We start from the raw sequence: 14,981 nt of genomic DNA, 5'->3' as shown, positions 1-14,981 counted from the left end.
TTGTAGTTGTAGCGTAAAAGTACAGTATAAGCCAGAGAGCACTTTAACTTGCTTGCTTGCTTAAACAGACAAAGGTAAACAAGGTAAGGTAGTTTCACGAAAATCAACCACCATATTGCGGGGAAACTGAATAAATCAGAGCACCCGCCATACAGCGGAAGAAAGAATCCCAGAACTTTTATCCATCTCCACATTCAGTGGATCCCTTCTCGTCCAGACACACCAAAACCCACGCGCAGAATACCCTGCGCGATCCTCAACATCTGCTCCTCCGGACTCGAGCGCTCAGAATCAGACTCGAGAAGCGAGCCTAGACCGCCGAAGAGAGTTAAGCAGCGCAAGACCCCGAAGAACCCCAAAAATGGCAACAGCAGCAGCAACAACAACAACAACAACAACAACAACAACAACAACAACAACATCACAAGCAATGCCACCGACCCGCCCCTCAGCAGCAGAAGCGCCGCAGCCGCAAAGTCCGCAACATGCACTATCCGCGCTGCAGACCCTCATCGACGCATCCCACGCCTCTGACCCAGACCCAGACCCAGGCGCATCTCCGAAAGACGCAGCACCCCCCACGCACCCGCGCCACCTGCACGACCTCGCGCTGCAAGTCCTGCATAACCTCCAGCACCAGCACAGGTGGACCTCGCTGCGGATCCACACGCACAGCTGCGGCGCGTCGCCGACATGGAAGAATACGGCGCCGCGCCTGCTGCCCCGCCCGTTACTGTCTGGCCTGCCGCCGCAGAGACTGTATATCCACCCGGACGAGCAGATAGCGCTGTTGCAGGCGCAGAAAGACAGGGGCGAGGGCGAGAAACAGCAACAGCAGGGACTAGCCTTGGGGGGAGATAAAGTGCGGGCTGAGAGGGAGTGGGTTTGTCCGTCTCAGTTGCGTGAGAAATGGAGTCTGAGGCGGTTTGGAGAGGTTTTTGATGGGATTGGCGTTGTGCCGCCTGATGAGGATGAGGATGAGGAAGAACAAGAGGGAAAAGAGTCGGAGTGGAGGACTACGAAAAGAGTGTTGCTCGCTACTGTTGATGATGATAGTACCGTTGTTTACTATATTGTCCACGACGGCATTGTCAAGCCTAGGCAGAATTAAGAGATTCACGAGGATAAAAGAGAGAGAGAGGAGGGCTTCTCGGTCTTTCTCCTCTGGCATTGTGTGGGCGCTATAGAAAGAGGCTATATAGGAGCCCGTGGAGGAGCATCCGTCATGCCTGGACAGACACCCACCGAGCTGTGCGCCGCCTATTACCGTCTACATTACTACACGAGGACATACAGCGCGCACATCTATGCATCTCAACGTCAGCAAATCATCTGGAGAAGGGGAAAAGTCAAAAAGACTCACCATGCTCAATCCGAGTATCATACTGACCCAGAACAGCACATTATTCAACAACGTCCTCTTCCGGATCCACTTGCTCCGCTGCACCATGACAATCGGCATCTGCAGCATCATGGCCACGAATCCATACCCGCGAAACTTGCGCGTGATGCAACCCATGACCAGCTCGTGCGCGATGCTGGAGATGAGGAAGGTGATGATGGTCGCGACCGGTCGAGACATTGTGTTGAGCGAGGCGCTGTACACGTGGCGCCGGAAGAAGTGGTGCACGGGGATGTTCCACTCTCTCGAGAACTCGAGCCAGTCCAACGAGTTCCACCAATCCGAATAGAATTGACGGTCGGCGAAGCCTGTGGCGAGAATTTTGTGGTCAGTGACTAGAACAAAAAGGAAAAAAGGGGGCAAGCACGCAAAGGCAAGAAACACTCACGTGTAATCTCGGCGAAAGCGCCCAGAATGTACTCGAAAATCACAAGGAAAACCAGCAAGAAAGTGACCATGAACGGAAACAGCAGCCAGCTGACCGTCTCGGCGAAGATCAGAGCGCTGTCTTGCCATCCTCGGTGCTGCTCGAGTCTGATTGCCGATTCATCCAGCACAGGTAGAATGAAGGCGTCGGTGACGACAATAAGTAAGAATATACACCCGAACACAGCCAAGGTCTTCCAGAATATCTCCATGTAAGAGCGAGTCTCGGTGCGCGGGTACTCCAGCTCGTAGCACAGCGTGGGGCACAGGAGATAGTCAACGTAGTTCGCCACGGTCAGGTTCTGAGGATATATCACCTTTCCCAGGGGAGAAACCAGCTCCAGCGCGAGATCGTCGCGCAACTGAGGAAGCGAATTCTGCTTGGCTGGCCCTTCGTGATCGAGGAGCTCTTCCTGTATGTCTTCTACAGTGTCGCGCGAGGACGGGTACTTGACGACAGCGGCTCTAGAGATGGACGGAGTCAGAGGCTTGTCGAGCGCGGATAAGCGGGCCAGAGTGGTTGCCAGATGCCCGTTGTAAAAGGCATAGGAATGCATCTTCATGAACAGGCAGAGGAGATGCAGGGTGAAAAAGACCTGGGCTGTCCACGTCCAGTCTCTTACAAAAGGCAGAATGACCCAGAAGAGGAGCCAGAACGCCTGGAACACACTTTGTACCACCATGCCTCCTCTCTCCCAACTCATGAAGCCCTTGCTGTTTTTGTAGACCATATGTAGCGGCAAGGACAGAGCGGTGCTTGACACCATGACGAGATCGCTCACGGCAAGTTCGTAGATGTTTTCCCTGAACAAAAGCCACTGGCGCAAGCTCAGAGGGTATCCCGTGTCCTTGATGTTCCTCAACATGGTGGTCATGACCATGACGGCCAAGCCGATCCAGAAGAGGGAGAAGAAGCCATGGAAGTCATGCCAGGTGGAGTTTGGATCGAAGTGGGACACACGAGAGGTGTATTGAATGCGCGGAAAGGGCTTCTTCTTGCGCTCTGAGCGCACTTGATGGCGGGCGAACGAGGTTGCTCTGACGGAGGGAGGAGCATCGGCGGGAACAGGAGTGGCCGGGGAGCTGTTTGTGGTATGAGGACTGGTCGGGATTCGGTCATGCTATACTGATGAGTTCTGCTTCATACCTGATGGATTGAGGAGACGCCGTGCCGCTGCTGTCCAGGTCTTCCTGCGAGGCGCGGAGGAGACGCTCGGCTGTGGGATGCCTCGCTACAGGCTGGTGAAGGTTGCCATAGTCCTGCCTGGGAACCTCTGAACCAGTGACAGATGCCATGTCAAATCACTTTGCAGAACACACACACGTAGACCAGAAAGACGATTCAATACACATGAGCAACCTGGAATCAAGGGAGCTGGTCGTCAAGAAAGTGCTCAGGAGATTGAAAATCAGAATCGGCGGGGATGACGTCGTAGCAAGCGTATGGTCGCGTGGTGGGCTATTGGAAGTACATGAACTCTGTTATATACCTTACCTCGGATGGGAGGAATATCTGTTACCTTATATACGAGCACGTAGCGTATGATGAGATGAGATATGGGATCCAGATGGACGAGTCATGACGGACATGATGCCGCAAGCCACGGATGCAGAGTGCGACCGTACTACTATATGTTATCTACTGGACAAAAGAGTACAAACCACGGATAAAGACGTTGGATTGGGTGCAGCAGATATACAGCACGCATGCGCATGCGAAACACGGGCGCGAGACATGACTTTCTGCTCTGACCACCGACCGAAGCCTTGTACTTTTCATCTCGAGTCTCTCGTATCAGTGATGTCAAGCTCACTGTATTCATGTAAGGTACCTTGCATCATGCAGTACCATGATTCTCCAACAATGCCATCATACGACGAATTACAGTTTCGGGAGAAGTATTTGTTGCCGAGCATGAGGTAAGGCGCATCAAGCAAGGGAGAGAAGTACCCTATCAATCTTATCAGCCTGATCAGCCCTGCCCTGCAGCCATGTGGGTGCCTGGTGAGTTGAGCCCTATTGTCAGGCTGTGCTAAGGCAAACGTGCAAGCCGTAGCACAGTTACAGCACCGTAGCTCAGGCCATCATACTTGTACTGCAACTGTGTACTGTAATTACCCTACCCTACCTTACTGTGCTTTATGTGGAGAGCTTGTCTGTGACAAGCAATAATCCATATCTGGACAGCCCCAAGGCCCCCCCTTCCCCATTACAAACACAATTCAACCACGACAATCTCAATCCAACAGCTCCGCGCGCAATCCTCTCTATCAACCTAGATATGCTTGGTCTGCTCCAGATTGTCATCTCATAAATAATCAATCAGATCCCACCTGGGGTCCACAAGGACCGTGAGAATGAGCTCCCGTACGATACATAACACAAAATCAACTCCTCCCAAATGCGGCACTTCTGACACTGACACTGATGCCGCATCACAGTCAAACAATTCATTCGAAATGTCAGGGCGGCTAAAACCATTGCCGACGAGAGAGCTGTTGTGCAGAAAGAGAGCGCTGCTATAAGAGCCAGTTTCCGAGAGGAGAGCGGCGACCACAACATACGGTAAATAACCCTGTACAATTGACTGCAGAGCACACAGCCACTCACACATACACGTGTCTGATCAGGAGAAACAATGTCGCCAAACTACTCTACCTCTTCACGCTGGGAGAGCGCACGCATTTCGGCCAGATTGAATGTCTAAAGCTCCTGGCTTCACCTCGCTTCGCCGACAAGCGACTTGGTTATCTGGGCACTATGCTCCTGCTCGACGAGAACCAAGAGGTTCTTACTCTCGTCACTAATTCTCTGTCCAACGACCTGAAGCACTCGAATCAATATGTCGTCGGTCTGGCTCTCTGCACTCTCGGCAATATCGCCTCGGTGGAAATGTCTCGCGATCTGTTCCCTGACATTGAGTCCATCCTGTCGAGCTCCAACCCCTACATTCGCCGGAAAGCCGCTCTCTGCGCCATGCGAATCTGCCGCAAAGTCCCCGACCTCCAGGAGCACTTCATCGAAAAGGCCAAGATGCTTCTGGCCGACCGCAACCATGCCGTGCTGCTCACCGGCCTGACCCTGGTCATCAGCTTATGCGAGGCTGACGAGGAGGAAGGCGGCGAGGAGGGCATTGTCGATACCTTCAGACCCCTTGTGCCTGCGCTCGTCAAGATCCTCAAGACTCTGTCCAGCTCTGGCTATGCCCCCGAACATGATGTTACTGGCATCACGGATCCCTTCTTGCAGGTCAAGCTTCTCAGACTACTCCGTGTCCTGGGCCGCGGCGACACTCACACCAGCGAGCAAATCAACGATATCCTGGCTCAGGTGTGTATTTTCTTGCTTCTTTGGGATCTCCTCACTCCCCACATATGCGAACTTCTTGCACAATCTTGCACTTCTACCTCTTCCCACTCGCTGCTCTGACCAATTCCACCACAGGTCGCTACCAACACCGATTCGTCCAAGAACGTGGGCAACTCCATTCTTTACGAAGCTGTTCTCACCATTCTCGACATCGAGGCCGATTCTGGATTAAGAGTTCTGGGTGTCAACATCTTGGGTAAATTCCTCACCAACAAGGACAACAACATCAGATACGTTGCCCTGAACACCCTGAACAAGGTTGTCGCTGTCGAGCCAAACGCTGTCCAGCGACACCGCAACACCATCCTCGATTGTCTACGCGATCCTGATATCAGCATCCGAAGAAGAGCCCTCGATCTTGCATTCACCCTGATCAACGAGTCCAATGTCAGAGTCCTGGTTCGCGAGCTCCTCTCCTTCCTCGAGGTTGCCGATGCCGAATTCAAGCCTGTCATGACGACACAGATCGGTATTGCCGCAGACAGATTTGCACCCAATAAGCGCTGGCACGTTGATACTATGCTGCGTGTGCTGAAGCTGGTAAGTCTTTGATCTTCGCACTACCAGCAGACTTTCATTCTGACAGGTATCAAGGCAGGAAACTACGTCAAGGAGCAGATCCTGTCATCTTTTGTCCGTCTCATCGCTACCACACCTGACCTGCAAACATATTCGGTGCAAAAGCTTTACGCCAGCTTGAAGGACGATATCTCCCAGGAAGGACTGAACCTTGCAGGTGCCTGGGTCATTGGCGAATACGGTGATGCTCTCTTGCGAGGCGGTCAATACGAGGAGGAAGAGCTTGTGCAGGAGGTCAAGCAAAGCGACATTGTCGACCTATTCACCGCCATTCTCAACAGCAGCTATGCAGGCCAGAGCGTCAAGGAATACATCATCACCGCCACCATGAAGCTCACCACGCGCCTCACAGAGCCGGCTCAGATTGAGCGGTTGCGTCGCTTGCTTGAGAGCAACAACATCAACCTGGACATTGAAATTCAACAGCGCGCGGTCGAGTACGGAAGCCTGTTCACCTACGATGATATTCGACGAGGCGTCTTAGAGCGCATGCCACCGCCTGAGATCCGCGAGGAGCAGAGAGTGCTAGGCGAAGCCACCAAATCAAAGCGACTGTCAAAGACGCCGAGCAAGAAGAAGCCAAGCCAGGTGACGGAACAAGATATGCTGTTGGATCTGATGGGAGATCCTCCTATGCCCACCGTGAGCGCTGGTGGTGCTGCCAATGGCTCCCAGCACAACGCCGATCTCCTTGCAGATATCCTCGGAGGTGGGCCGTCTACTGCGTCTGCGCCAGCACCGCAGGCAGCCTCTCCGCCTCCTGCAGGCGGCAACATTGGCTCAATTTTTGACCTCTTTGACGCGCCGTCAGCAACGAGCGGAAACCAGGCCAGCGTGCCCGTTACTGCTGCTGCCCCCGCTCCGACTCCAGCCGCTTCGCAAGCACCGGTCTATACGGCATACAACAAGAACGACTTCCTGCTTACATTTCAAGTCCATCGGAGTGCGGCTGCGGTGCAGGTCATGGCAAGGTTCAAGAACACAAGCGTTGGCGAGCATTTTACGGACGTAGCTCTCCAGGCGGCCGTACCGAAGAGTCAGAAATTACAGCTACAAGGTATCAGCAGCAGCGAGCTGGCGGGAGGTCAAGAGGCAACGCAGCAAATGCGCGTGGTATCGGTGCAAGGGGTGAGTTCTCCAATTCCTTTATGACCTTCGAAGTCAACAACATTTGATTGTGCATCGCTGACGACAGAGTGCAGCCACCTCCAGCAAAGCTACGTTTACGGCTGAAGTTGAGCTGCGCGAAATCAGGGCGCGCCCCATTAACGGAACAGGTGGACTGGTCCGAGGGTGCCTAAAGTCATGCAGGAAGCAAATAAGCAAAAAGGGGGAGTGGATGTGTCGCTGTGAGTCGACGCGGTCGTTTTGAAGGTCTTGGTAGGGCACGCGTTGTGAGGACACACGTCTGCCATGGCATGAGTCTGTGATGAAAATGATTCAAACATAGTAGCGGTGTCATGTGCGATGCAGAGATTGGAATGACGATGCTTATAAGCGTGCTGTATATCTGCCATCACTCGATGAATGCGACTCGCGATTCATGAGTAATTATCAGATGATATATAGGCAGATCTAGGAAGCTTGTCTCATGAAGGCCGGCTTGGCCTCGACTAATTCCAAACTGTCTCAGACGGCGAAAAGGTACGATCGCACCTACACGACATGTTTCCGAGCTCTCCGACGAATCTATAACGCACAGCGGGGTTGTATGAATGTACTTGTACAGTACCTGCTATAAAGTACAGAACTGCGACTTTGTACATGCATCTACAGTACAAACAACGGCAAGACTTGTTAGGAGTTCCGAGGATACGGAAAAGGTGGGTAAACTGGGGTTGATAGTGTGGAGATGATCGGGAACGCGGAAGTGCGTGCATGAAGCACAGAAGAAAAGAGACCGTTTTTTTATGCATTGCGTAGGGGCAAGTGCTAAAGTTTCAGATGGAGCCAGAGATACAAAACCACTCAAGCATTAGTGTCCAGACTGCATGCAAAGAGGTACACGGATACTGAGGAGCACACTATGATATATGAACCTGCGGCTAACCCAGGTACTACAGTGTGATCAGAGCATTATTGCCAAGTGCAGGCAACAAGAGCGGAGAGTAAGGTAGGTAGAGCAGAGGCGAGGAAACCTGCATTGAATCGGATGAGGGCGCAAAGCAGTGGGTCCAACCCGATGAATGTGGAAGCTTTGTGGATTTCTGCGCTGGAAAAGTGCCTGGGTACGATTATAGTTTGGAGCTTGAACCACATCTGCCCCACATGCAAGTCGCAAGCTTGCGTGCATGGAGAGAAAAGTGCGGAAGGGAAGGGTACCGCAATCAAGGGCGTCGAGCTTGCGGCAGAGTTGTGGTTTTTCTTTAGTGTGTTCTGTGGTCAGAGGCCAGTAGCGGTCGTCGCCGTGCTTACCTTGATCTCTGCTCATATGGCTTTGGAAGGTTCCACGCTTGCTTCTGTAAAACCCTCCTTTGATTGCGTTATATAGTGCATTTGTATAGAGCATATGGTGTGGAGGTGTGGCTTTTTTCTCGCATCATACTCACGAACCGCCCGGCTCACTCACCTCGACGACATCGGCCACCTACATACAGCACAGTAGTAGCAGTCCACTATTGTACTGTACTGTACCTCACCGGCTTGCCCAGCTGAAAGGTCGATCACTAAGGAAGGGGTCGTTGCTACTGTACTAATCCCAAGTAACGCTCCCAAGCGTGAACTAGTCCCGTCCTGGGCCCATCTAGCACGTTCGTGGTTCTGGAGAAAGAATATCTGGGTCATCACTGCTTGTCTCGCAAGCATTCGTACAGCGGTACAGTACTGTACTGTACAATACTCTGTGTCTGCACAACTACAGTACATACTTCTGGCATACGCCATCGACCTTCCCTACCCACTTTGCTCTATCTCATCTACCAATACACAAGGCTGGATTTGTCAACGTTCATCATTCCCATACTCACTACCACTATCGCCACCGTTTCCTGTTCTAACCCATCACGCCCTACAGTCACATTGCGCTGCCTTGCCTCGACTTCTCTCACACCCGCCTGTGGCAGAGAGGCACCTTCTGTGCCTAGCTGGGTGGTGAAGAGCGGCGCGGGCATCAACGAGCCCAGGTCCACACCTTGCCGGGTGAAGGTTTTCTTGCCTGGAAGCAAGTGCGACTGACGGTCATGACGTTAGGATAGGATCTTAGAGCAGCTTTAATTCCCTAATTACCAATTTCGAACAGGATAGAAGTCTTGTCTGACACTCTGTCGGCTTCACCCAAAGGCGCTCGTCCATGTCGTTGTCGCCGAACTCCAATGCGCCCTTCGATGCTGCCCCCGGGATCGCGCCCTCGCCGAATTCTTACAATCCTGCCAATATGACCACTCCTGGTGGATACTCATCCTTCAACCCCTCACTGGACCACAACCAGCTCTCGTCCCCCCACTTCCAGTCTTCCTTGTTCCAGCATGTACCGCTCGCCGCCTCTACTTTCAATGCATCTGCTTCCGACGCACAATCCACGACATCTGCCGCCCCCGTCCATCGCACAAGTGTAGGTAGCAGCAATCAATTCGCGCAGCAGCTGCACTCGGACTCGACCAGCCCGGTGAGCATTGGAGGGCATGGTAGTTTGTTCGCCGGCGAGAATTCGCACACTGGTTCTGCAGCGGCAAACGCCACTTCCAGCCAGACTGGGACTGATGGGCCCAGGGACAAAGATCAGAAGGGGGACACGATGCCCTCGTGGGCCGAGTTGAAGACAAAGGCGGGCAAGGAGCGGAAGCGATTGCCTCTGGCCTGCATTGCCTGTAGGCGCAAGAAGATCCGATGCTCTGGAGAGAAACCTGCCTGCAAGCACTGTCTGAGGTCTAGAATCCCGTGCGTCTACAAAGTAACGACCAGGAAAGCCGCCCCAAGAACAGACTACATGGCTATGCTGGACAAGCGCTTGAAGCGCATGGAAGAGCGCGTCATCAAGATTGTCCCCAAGGAGGATCAGGCAAGAATTTCCACTATAGGCAGAGCTGTCGTCAAACCCGCTATTCCTGGCCTCCCTCCCAAGTCCGCAAACGACAAGAAGCGACCTGCAGATTCCGCTTTTGCTCAAGAGCTTTCGGACTGGTCTCGCTCGAGAACGAGTGTCGCACCAAAATCTTCAGAACAAGCCGGGACTCCGGCCGCTACCGCTGCTGCACAAGCTGCTCGCAACGCCGCCGATGAGCAGGAGGAGAGTCTACTAAAGGAAGGTCTAGAATCTCTACCACCTGTAGAGTTAGTCCGCCATCTTGCCGAAGTCTACTTTGACTTTGTCTATGGCCAGGGCTATCATCTACTGCACAAGCCTAGTTTCATGCGAAGGCTAGAGGCTGGGCAGGTTCCCCCGGTGCTCATTCTCGCCGTCTGCGCCGTATCAGCTAGATTTTCCAACCATCCAGATCTGAGAACGCAGCCCGCATTTCTTAGAGGAGAGCATTGGGCTAGCGCGGCGCGCGAGATCGCCTTGAAACGATACGACGCACCAAACATTACCATTTTAATAGTCTACCTCATCTTGGGTCTGCACGAGTTTGGTACCTGTCAAGGTGGACGCAGTTGGATGCTTGGAGGCATGGCCCAACGTATGGCATACGCGCTACAGCTGCACAAAGATCTGGCACACGACGCACAAGGTAAAGATCGTGGTGCATCTGCCGAGCTGAGCTTCACGGATCGAGAGATTCGACGACGTACAATGTGGGCGTGTTTCATGATGGATCGCTTCAACTCGTCCGGTACGGAGCGGCCTATTTTCGTCAACGAACAATTCATCCAATCTCAACTTCCTATCAAGGAACACTACTTCCAATTCGAAATTCCAGGCGTGACAGAGAACTTGGAAAATGCTCCGGCTGAACAGACCCAGACTGAAGAAGACGATGGGGAGAGCATCAGCGCGAGAGACAACATGGGTGTCGCGGCATACATCGTCCGCCTCGTTGCTATCTGGGGTCAGTTGATTCGCTACATGAACCTAGGAGGCCGAGAACGTGATTCGCATCCAATGTGGTCCGAGGAGTCCGGCTTTTCTAGACTTCGCGCAACAATCAAGGGCTTCCAGACTTCGCTGCCGCTGTCGCTTTCCTGGACTGCCGATAACCTGCAGAGTCATGCAAGCGAAAAGATCGCAAACCAATTCATTTTCTTGCATATCATACTGAATCAACATGTGCTCTTTCTAAATCGGTTTGCACTACCTAGTCCGGGCTCACGGTTGGTGGATCTAAAGGACATGCCGCAAGCCTTCGTTTCCGAATGTGGTCGTACTGCTCTAGAGGCGGCAAATCAGATCTCAATACTAATCAATGAAGCAATGGATCACCGAGTGGTGGCACCTTTCGCTGGTTACTGTGCATATTTGGCAAGTACAGTACACATATACGGTGTGTTCTCCAAGAGCCCTGCTCTCGAGGCATCTTCGAAGCAGAATCTGGCTGTCAACGTCAAATACTTGACCAAGATGAAGAAGCACTGGGGCATGTTTCACTTCGTCACTGAGAACCTGAAGGACCTATACAGAAAACATGCAGATGCCGCAATACGTGGTCCTCAATCAACGCAAGGCTCCACGGGTTCGAAGCAACACGAGACGATATTCCAGTATGGCGATTGGTTCGATCGCTATCCCCATGGTGTTACCGGAATGGACTACGAGGAGCCTATCACAGAGATCAAGAAGGAGCCCGGTGCAGATGCCGTCCTGGGTCAGAGAAGTGACCTCCAGAGCGTAGAAGAGTTCTTCTCGAAGCTCGGGCCTCCGGCACGCTCAGCAGCAAGGAAGACTGCAAAAAGAAAACGAGCAAAGTCCGACACGCAGACGTCCCAGCCTGCTGATGCGGAAGCGACAAGTACAGACACTGCATCCAATGCGACGCCACAGGCCGATGGCAACACATCCTCACAACAAGTACCACAACAATCGGACTCGATGGCGCGTCTGCCGTCGGGGTCACGTGTTCGAAATCTCCAGCAACAGCAGCCAATGCACCTGAATCAGCATCAACATCAGTTACAGGACTTGCAACAGCAACATCAAACGCATCTCCAATCACAACATCAACATATACCCAGCGATAACTCGTCGCTTTCACAGCAGAATCTCTTCGCATCTGGTGGCATGACGCCGAATATGTCCATGCTCCAAGCCCAGCAGAGGGCAGTGCAGCCGGCTCAAAGACTCGCGATGATGCCTCCCCACAGCGATCGAGACGGCATGCCACCTCCATCTCCTTACACCATGTCACGAGCGGCCGTCAATTTCCCAACTCCAGGTACGAACGCTGCTGGCGGTGACAACCCGAACAATCCCTTCGACATTGACCTCAACGCCTACAATTTCGGCGTCAACGCCACCTCCGGCGCCGGCGGTCTCTGGGACCAGTCCTCGGCATGGTTCATGCCCTTCAACATGGACCCGCCCAGCCAGCTCCCTGACGATGGCGGCTTGTTCAGTGGGACAAGCGACGTCAACGGTTTCGACATGGGCATCTTTGGCGATTTCGCAGGCATGTCGGCCATGGATGGCAACATGCCTGGTGCGCCACCTCCACCTGATGGTCACGACTATAATTCACAGGACGGGTGAACGCATTACGAGGGATTTTTAAGCTGATATGTATACACTCCTTTGAAGGAAGTCCACGCGCTCAATAATGTCGATATCAGGGTTGTCCCGGCGGAACAACCAATTGCACAAAATGTACAGCTCAGCATTGTTTTTGTACATAGTTGAAAGTGAGGCACGCGTTCCATTTGAGATGAAGGCCGCAGTCGTTGGGAGCGTATCACGTTGTAACATGAGTGGGAAGACCTCGAGAACAGCCGGGGAGAAACATTTCTGCGATTCAGGTCTTTCGAGAGCAAGGATGCGCAAAGCACCAAGATGATTCAGTGCGATCGCATTGATCCTGTACTATTTTCACGCGCCATGATTTTCTGGGAGAGAGCTTCATTTTCACAAAGAACGTCAAGAATAATTCATAGAGCCTGGAGGCTCTTTTCTCAAGTTCACAAATTGCTGTGCCTTTTTGGTTCCCTTTCCCGTGACGCTTGCGTGTCTCCTTTCAGCTGTAACTCAGTTGAGTTTATTACCTCTCGCGGTTGAAAGTGGGAGGCTTAGCAGGAGCATTGTCAAGGATCTTCTCGATCTCCTCCTTGATCTCGGGAGTCAATTTGGGAATGAGCTTCAAGGCCTTCATGTTGTCCTCGATTTGCTCAGTCTGTAGTTTTGCTTTCTGTCAGCATGACCCTCTTCGTGTTTGATGAGACAGCAAAATCTAGACAAATCGGTGCCAGTATCGTGCTGTGCTCGCAAGTCGAGATATAGAAAAATAAAACGCACCTTGGTAGCACCGAGAATGACACTCGAGACATTCGGGTTGCTCGCAGCCCAGGCCAAGGCCAGCTGAGCGGTGTTGCCACCGAGTTTCTCGGCGATGGCGGTCAGCTTCCTGACCTTTTCGATCTTGGCCTGGCCCTCGGGCGACTCCAGCTGCTTGATGGTGTTCTCGAAGAAGGCCTTGTTGGTGGCGAATCGCGAGTCGCTCGGGATGCCGTCGTTGTATTTGCCTGTCAGCAGGCCGGAGGCCAGGGGTGACCACACTGTGGTTCCGTACTCGAATTGCTTGAACAGAGGGTCGTACTCGACTTCGAACCTCTGGCGGTGGAAACTAATTGTTTGGTCAGCTTGCAGGTAGAAAGAGAGATTGAGTGGAACCAAAGGGCGTATCGTACGCATTGTATTGGCACTGCTCGGCTGCGTGTCAAGTTAGCATCATTGGTTTCATTTCCGACGTGTGCTGAACATCAAACTTACCAACAGGGGCGATCAGATTGTACTTTTCGGCAATCTGGGTCGCCTCCATGATCTGCACGGCGGACCACTCACTGGTTCCCCAGTAGTAGCAGAGGTTCTTTTCATGCTCAATCAGTACAGTGGAGAAATGAGGGCAGGAAATGAGTCAGATCTTACCAAGTTGCGAATGCACTGCGTAAATCCCTCGACGATCTCCTTCATGGGAGTTGCGTAATCGGGCCTATGCGCAAAGCAAATGTCGACATAGGGAGTCTGCAGGCGCTTGAGCGACGACTTCAAGCCCTCGACGACGTGCTTGCGACTTAGTCCGCGAGTGTTGGGTTCCTTGCGGCCTGTGCCAAAGAAAATCTTAGTGGCGAGAACATACTCGTCGCGAGGCCAGTCGAGCTCCTTGAGAGCCTGGCCCATCTCCACCTCCGAAGCGCCATTGGCGTACGTCTCGGCAGTGTCGAAGAAGTTGCAGCCATGGTTCCATGCTGTCTCGAGGCAGTCCTTGACAATGTTGCCCTTTTGTGTTCCACCGTACTTGGCTGAGGTCAGTACTGGGCATGTAGGGGATCTGTCTTGTTATAACTTACGGTCAACCAACCACCAAGAGAGAATACGGACACCTTGAGACCTGTAGGGCCAAAGTGTCGGAACACCTATGCTCTCTTCGTCAGCAAAAAGTCGAGATAGTTCCTGGGGACAAGCACAAACCATGTCCTTGGGATCATACTTGGATTTTACAACTGGGGCAGACATCTTTGCTGTATAAGGTTTTTATTGATTCAACGACGATGCTTTTGAAAATGCCAAAGAGTAGCTTGGCTTCAGTAACAAGAAAATAGTGACTGTATCTGGAGGATGTATTCGTGAGTATAGACGTTATGAAGACCGTACTGTACAGTATATGAACGGCCAAGGTGTTCTGTTTCATAGCTTTAAGAATCATGATGTAACGTAGCTATAAGCTCCTGCCCGATAAGGCATAGCACAGCGAAATACACAAGATACTGCAGCTTGCTGCGGGGAGCAGAATTGCACCGCGATGCATACTGTAGGTACAGATATCACGACTCGTTCAATAACACTCGTCGTTGTTGAAACAGATGTAATAGCTACATCTACAGGTCTTGCTATCACGTGAAGTCATCTCACAGAGAAGTCGCCAACAACGACTATGTATCATCTTACGAGTTGGCGTCAAATTCAATATGTAGTGCATATGTTGATACGGGCGCGGCGCAGTTTGACACAACTTCAACTATTGCGTTGAGACAGCTTCATGTACATCGTACAAGGTACTCTATAAGACATAGAGACTTCTACTCAGACTTCGTACTGTTCAGTGGCAGGTCTCATGAAAGTGGACA

General features: G+C 52.4%; 4 protein-coding genes across 5 annotated transcripts; 2 read left to right on the top strand and 2 right to left on the bottom strand.

Annotated features, from left to right (window-relative positions):
* Positions 1 to 361: 361 nt before the first annotated feature.
* Positions 362 to 1,111, top strand: AAFC00_004738 (uncharacterized protein; the record flags this gene model as incomplete). 2 transcript variants are annotated; one of them, XM_069344423.1, is made up of 1 exon in its annotated part: positions 362 to 1,111. In XM_069344423.1, the coding sequence occupies one exon, from the start codon at positions 362 to 364 to the stop codon at positions 1,109 to 1,111; it is 750 nt and encodes a 249-aa protein (XP_069196845.1). The 2 variants fall into 2 exon arrangements, with proteins under 2 accessions (XP_069196845.1, XP_069196844.1); XM_069348192.1 differs by having other exon boundaries at positions 431 to 1,111.
* A 167-nt stretch (positions 1,112 to 1,278) lies between these two features.
* AAFC00_004737 (uncharacterized protein) lies at positions 1,279 to 3,124 on the bottom strand (the record flags this gene model as incomplete). The annotated part of the gene is made up of 4 exons (XM_069344422.1): positions 1,279 to 1,305; positions 1,364 to 1,710; positions 1,791 to 2,911; positions 2,976 to 3,124. 4 exons carry the CDS (start codon positions 3,122 to 3,124, stop codon positions 1,279 to 1,281), a joined length of 1,644 nt encoding a protein of 547 aa, XP_069196843.1.
* A 1,062-nt stretch (positions 3,125 to 4,186) lies between these two features.
* On the top strand, positions 4,187 to 7,078 carry AAFC00_004736 (uncharacterized protein; the record flags this gene model as incomplete). Its single annotated transcript, XM_069344421.1, has 6 exons — positions 4,187 to 4,196; positions 4,271 to 4,394; positions 4,460 to 5,159; positions 5,274 to 5,738; positions 5,793 to 6,905; positions 6,980 to 7,078. 6 exons carry the CDS (start codon positions 4,187 to 4,189, stop codon positions 7,076 to 7,078), a joined length of 2,511 nt encoding a protein of 836 aa, XP_069196842.1.
* Positions 7,079 to 12,898: 5,820 nt separating this feature from the next.
* AAFC00_004735 (uncharacterized protein) lies at positions 12,899 to 14,370 on the bottom strand (the record flags this gene model as incomplete). The annotated part of the gene is made up of 7 exons (XM_069344420.1): positions 12,899 to 13,030; positions 13,153 to 13,480; positions 13,545 to 13,566; positions 13,627 to 13,723; positions 13,783 to 14,151; positions 14,205 to 14,270; positions 14,326 to 14,370. The coding sequence occupies 7 exons, from the start codon at positions 14,368 to 14,370 to the stop codon at positions 12,899 to 12,901; spliced, it is 1,059 nt and encodes a 352-aa protein (XP_069196841.1).
* Positions 14,371 to 14,981: the final 611 nt, after the last annotated feature.

Source organism: Neodothiora populina, assembly GCF_041146345.1.
Source record: "Neodothiora populina strain CPC 39397 chromosome Unknown canker_contig_3, whole genome shotgun sequence".
NCBI lineage: Eukaryota > Fungi > Ascomycota > Dothideomycetes > Dothideales > Dothioraceae > Neodothiora > Neodothiora populina.
Note: the sequence above shows the minus strand (reverse complement) of the source record. Positions and strands in the feature narration are given on the sequence as shown.